At 48.6% G+C, this 5,380-nt stretch overlaps 1 protein-coding gene across 5 annotated transcripts in view; it reads right to left on the bottom strand.

The window, feature by feature from the left end:
• Positions 1 to 5,132, bottom strand: part of NFE2 (nuclear factor, erythroid 2) — a 15,798-nt gene extending 10,666 nt beyond the window's left edge. Inside the window, exons 1-2 of one of the 5 annotated variants that reach the window (XM_043965241.1) lie at positions 4,862 to 5,132; positions 1 to 119 (exon numbers count right to left, since the gene is read on the bottom strand). The exon at positions 1 to 119 is cut by the window's left edge and continues 52 nt beyond it. In XM_043965241.1, the coding sequence (XP_043821176.1) occupies positions 1 to 62 (62 nt within the window). In that variant the 5' untranslated portion in view covers positions 63 to 119; positions 4,862 to 5,132. The other 4 variants (XM_043965240.1, XM_043965239.1, XM_043965242.1 and 1 more) reach the window with 4 other exon arrangements.
• Between the last annotated feature and the right edge of the window lie 248 nt (positions 5,133 to 5,380).

A 5,380-nucleotide genomic window follows, 5' to 3' on the forward strand; every position in this document is an offset into this window, starting at 1 on the left:
AGCTCAGGGGCAGCAAGCAGCGTAGCCCGGTTTCTGCTCTGCTGTGGAGGACACGGGGGCATCCTACCAGGCCAGGAGCCAGGGAAGGCTCCCCCCCAGGCCAAGGTCACCCCAGCAACCTGAAATAATCAAGTGAGAAGGGTGAGGATCTCACCTACCAGAGTGCAGCCTGTCCGTCCAGCTTGTGTGGGAAGGAGCATCTCACCTCATCCCAAACCTCTGACTTCTGAGAGGCTCCTGTTTCTCTCATCTGACCACCTCGTTCCATGATCTGGGGAGTCCTTAGTATCACAGCCCCCACCCTCCTCTGGTTAAAACTTTTTTGTTGTCTTTGGAGAGGCAGTAGCAGGCCCTTGACCTTCCCTGGACTAAACACCTCTCTTCCATTCTTCCTCGCACCCCAAAACCACATCCACAGTCCAGGGAGGGAGCCAGATAGGACTCCAGGGTTTTTTCTCTGGGTTTTCTTCCCAAGATATGTAAGAACCTCGAGATCCTTAAGGGGCTGTGTCCTGGAAAGAGTCAACCACCTCAACCCCAGGCCTGGTCCTTGATAATAGCCTTTAGCTCTTCAATTTCCCCACCCTAGGCTCCTCCTGGCCGGGGAGATAAGAGGTTATCAGCCCTAGGGCAAAGAGTGGAGGAGCAAAGGCAGATAGGGTTTCTAGGCATGACCTCTGTGCCTATGGCCCCAGGGGGGTCATTTTATCCATTCCCCAGCCCACACAAACAGGTTTCTTTCTTTTTTTTTTTTTAGTGAGGCAATTGGGGTTAAGTGACTTGCCCAGGGTCACACAGCTAGCAAGTGTTAAATGTCTGAGCCGGATTTGAACTCAGGTCCTTCTGACTCCAGGGCCAGTGCTCTATCCCCTGTGCCACCTAGCCGCCCCCAAACAGGTTTCTTTTTAAACTGAGATCTCTTTGGAGCAGAGCTGCCTCCAGTTTTCCTTTACTGTTCTTTCATCTCCCAACGCTGTTTATGTAGAAATTAAAGAACTACCTCCCCTTGATACATTCCCCCACAATGGTATTTCTAGTTGTTCCAGCCAATCCAGGAATCCTTTTTGGAGATATGGGGATCTTTACCCTTATCACCACTCCCAATCTGCTTTCAGCCCTCTTCCCCCTAGCCTATAACCCTTTTCTCCTTATCATTTCTCTGATGGGAAAGGTAGGGCAAGGCCAGGAAGATTTGAGGAGAGGTAGTTGGGAATGGGTGAGAGGGGGAAAGTTGTCAAGACAGCACCCTATCACCTTCATTGGTTTCTCCCTAGACTCAAGTAAGAAGAAGCAAGAAGAAACTTGAGCAGAAAGGCTTTGAGGGAGACATCGAAGGGGGCCTCTTCATAGTTTGGAATCAGAGACCTCTTCTTGCCCCATCAGTGGCAGCAAGGAGAACAAGGCAGGGGATGGGGGGGGGGGGAGTGAACTCATTTTTCTCAGCAAACCTTATAGCAAAGGAGAAATCCTCCAGAACAGGTGCTCCAGACAGAAATGCTTTAATGATCTCAGCAGTATGTATGGCCTTCGAAGTTGACATTCCTAATCAACCATGGTTAATTAACATAAACTCTACCCTTTAATTAGGCACAGAAACTCAGAGAGTAATATTCAATAGCCCAATTTAGCAAGAACCAGAAAAGGATCTTACGTATGCATAAGGTGTTGCTAAGGTTTATTAGTGATATTAATAAAAGTAGGAGAATTATTTGTAAAGTTATTAACAGTAATGCCTACAGACATGAGCCTCATGCTAATGGCCTTACCTTCTTCCCCTATGGGCCTTCCTCCCTTCTAGTGTCTCCCATCCCCTGCATCATGGAAACATAAATTTATATACAAAAGGGCCTTGGACGTCATCTGGTCCCACTCTTCTCCTTTAATAGTGGGAGAAGCTAATAAACTACAGAGCTTGGACTCACACAGTTAGCAACTGACACATCTGGGATTGGAAAACTGACCCAGTGATTCCCCATCCAGTGTTTTCTTTCCTTCTGGATTGATCACCTACCCTCATCACTCTCTTCCAAGTACGTCCCCCCACCAGGCCACAGTGTCCATGAGCCCCACCCTGGAGAAATGCCTCCTTCATAGTAAGATGAACCCCCTTGTGCCCCGGGGCCAAGTGGGTGGGGTGTTTGTGTTCTGTTCTTGATGCCATTTCAACACCGGAACCTCCAGCCTCTGGCCCCCTACTTTGAGTTCTGGCCGGAAATTGTGTAAAAGCAAAGTGAATGAAGAACAGTCACTCCTGAGTCCCTTTAAGGGTGGGGACTTGGAGGAAAAGAGAGAGGGGTGTGTGTGGGAGGGGTGGCTCTTACTTCATAGATTTGCCCCCTCTTTCCCTCACCTACCCCCAAGCTAATCCTGACTGCTTTTCTCTTTCTCTCCTCTTGGAAGGGGCTTTTGCCCGTGCCTCCTGCAGGGTGTCAGCAGGCATAAGGCTGGGGATGTGCTTTCCTCTCTACCAGGAGCTACCCATAGGAGCTGGGGCAAGTCATTGAAGTCCTCTCACTCTCTGTTGCCTCATTTTTAAATGCAGACAGTGCCTACACGTAAAAAGGCGTGGTGCTTTGAGGTCCCTTAGAGACCCAGGATCTAAAATTTTATGATTTTTTTCTTCCCCTTGGCCTTAGAGTTCTTTCCCTTTGGGCCCCTTTCCCTGAGGTTCTGTCTCCCCCATTCCAGAGGAAAGTAGGAATGTGTCTCTGGGTTGGTTCTACGCCATCTCTGTAAGAGGAAATTGAGGGATTTATGCTAGGGGGTGGGGAAGGGGGTAATATTCTCTCCACTCCCCCTCCCAACCTGGTGATTGTCAAGAGTCCCCTCAAAAATATCTTTATCCTCATCAGTCCTCAGCTCTCTCTGTTCCAGGAAACAGGTGGTTGAGACCCAGTGGAGTGGGGAGAAAAGAAAGGAGTGGATAGATGCTGAAGTGTTTGTGTGAGTGAAAAAGATCACGCTGATGAGAAAGGGTGTTGGAGTACTCTGGGAGAGAGGGCCAAGGATTAGTGGGGAGACTCTGGAAGTTATCTGGGAATATGACACAAAATTAATTCCATACAAATGCATTTAAGTTTATTTCTCAGTGAGGGAAATCTCTGTGTCTCCTTATCCTTTTCTAAGCAGTCTCTCCATAGCGCATACAGATCCTGTCTAAGGCCATTTTCTCCATCCTCCTGCCTCTGTGTTGAATGATCTCTTTCTTAGCCCGTACAAATGAAAGTTTACTATACCTAACAATACAAATATTTCTAAGGATGGAAACATCTTTCCCCTCAGGCTATGTCTCCTTCCACTCTTTTAAATCCTTCTGCTCCTGACATTCTTGATGGGATCTCTAAGCATTTAAAGAAAGATCTTGGAGCCCCAGGAGGAGATGAAGAATAAGGAATTAAGATCATCTAGGGAGGGAGCACCAAGACCCAAGAATTGGAGCTGATGAGGAAAGGAGGGAAAAACCCTCAAATTCTACTTCCCAGATCTGGTTTCCAATCTGCCCTAGAACCCAAGTGTTCCTGAGTTCCAGGCTTCCTGATATGTGTCCTGGTTTCAAGGTCTCTTTTTTTGGACCCTCATTTTGTTCACATTACTGGGCTCCCGATCGGAAGGAGAGTAGTGGTGGGCGGGGAAAGTTGGCTAAAACCTGAATAGATGTTAACATAGACAGAACATTAAGACACATTGAGGAGAGGCAGAAACCCGGAGAGAAACACACACAGAAAAAGAGATAGGAGAAAGAAAGGAGAGAAAACAGATCGACCCAGAGAGAAAGGGCTAGAGAGGGAAAGTTTGTGGATCAGGACGGGACTCGGTCCCCTGGGGGCTTCAGTAACTCAGACATGTGTGTGTGCGCGCAAGTGTGGAGGGGAAATGGCTGGAGAAGGAGGGGCTGATAGGGTAATGGTGGGGGCCAAAGATCGCTATCCAATTCGTCTCCTCTTCTACTCTGCCCATTTCTTGGAGAAGCGGAGAGAAGAGAGAGAAAAGAAGGAAGCCCTTTGCCCTCCAGCATGCTCACTTTCCCCAGTCTGGCCTCGCTCACCCCAAGCCAGGCTGCTCTCAGAAAGAAATGGCTTTCCTCTTTCCCCTTCCATTCTTCATTTCTAATTCCAAATCTGCTTTTCTGGAGAAAGGTGTCTTTTCTAGAGCCCTAATTGACAGATGCATAGAAGAGGTCAAAGTTTTCCAGGGATGGGATGTCATACCCTCCACACTTGGGCTGGCCTTTCTGCCCACACCTTTCCAGAGGGGCAAAGAATAAACTGAGGCAGCGGAGCCAGGCATCCTTCCTGAGTAGACTCATCCTCTGCCTTTATACTTCTTCCATACGCCTTCCTCTGCTACACATACAACACCCAAACTTAATCTATTAGGAACCTTGGGTTTGGGAAGGGTAACGATGTGACTATTATATGTATGTGTATATGGGTGGATGGATGGACGGACGGACGGATGGATGGATGGATGAGAGGGGGGAAAGGATGGATGATGCATACTGAGGTCTCCCAATTCCTTAAGTGTATTTAGTAGGTACTAGGTAGTGAGGATACCATTATTTCTGATTTTACACAGCTATCCCCATTTCTTCTTCCCTTGTTTTCCTGAGACCTCTGCAAACTGTTTTGGCAAATGCCTCAAATAATCTATCACAATTTCTATTTCTTGAGACATCTCCTTTCATCTACTCTGTCTCCTGAGTATCTCAGAGTGTGTAACCTCTCTCTATTTGCCTTCCCATAGACATTTCCTGAGCCAAAGGGCCGATCCCAGGACTTGGGGTGGGCAGAGGTTCTCCTGGAAAGTTAAGAATTCGTCTTGCCCTAACTTGCCCATGAGAAGCCCCCTTTGAGTCCCTTACCTGTGGCAGTGTCCAGGCAGTGGAGGGAGAGAGAGGAGAGATGTGTCTCTTGGTATTTCTGTCTCTGAGAAGACAGAGACCCCACTGATGTCACTGGGAGGAGAGGTGGAGATCCGTTCCTTGCAGCATATCCAGGGACTGAGTTCAAGGGCTCAGGCAATAAGTCAGAGGATCCCGAGGAAGTTGAAACCTTCTCTCCTGAGCCCCCAGGCTGTGGGTTATCTGTCCCTCCTCCCAACCTCCCCTCCTTTCTCCCTGGGCCCTCCTCTCATCCTGCCCCTTCTGGCTGACAGAGGAAACTTGAGCCCTGTGTGGTTTCTGCCCACACCTCCTACTCCACCCCCCACCCCCACTTACTGGGCAGACAGGGGTGCCGAGGGCTAGGCATACATGCTCCCTGCCCGCTGGGCCTCAGTTTCTTCCATTCTACCTATATACTAGATCCTAACTGTGGCAACGCCACCTGAAAATGATGTACAAGTGCTTACACTGGTTTTGACATCTGGTAGTCCTGGGTGA

Source organism: Dromiciops gliroides, chromosome 5, assembly GCF_019393635.1.
Source record: "Dromiciops gliroides isolate mDroGli1 chromosome 5, mDroGli1.pri, whole genome shotgun sequence".
In the NCBI taxonomy this organism is placed as follows: Eukaryota; Metazoa; Chordata; class Mammalia; order Microbiotheria; family Microbiotheriidae; genus Dromiciops; species Dromiciops gliroides.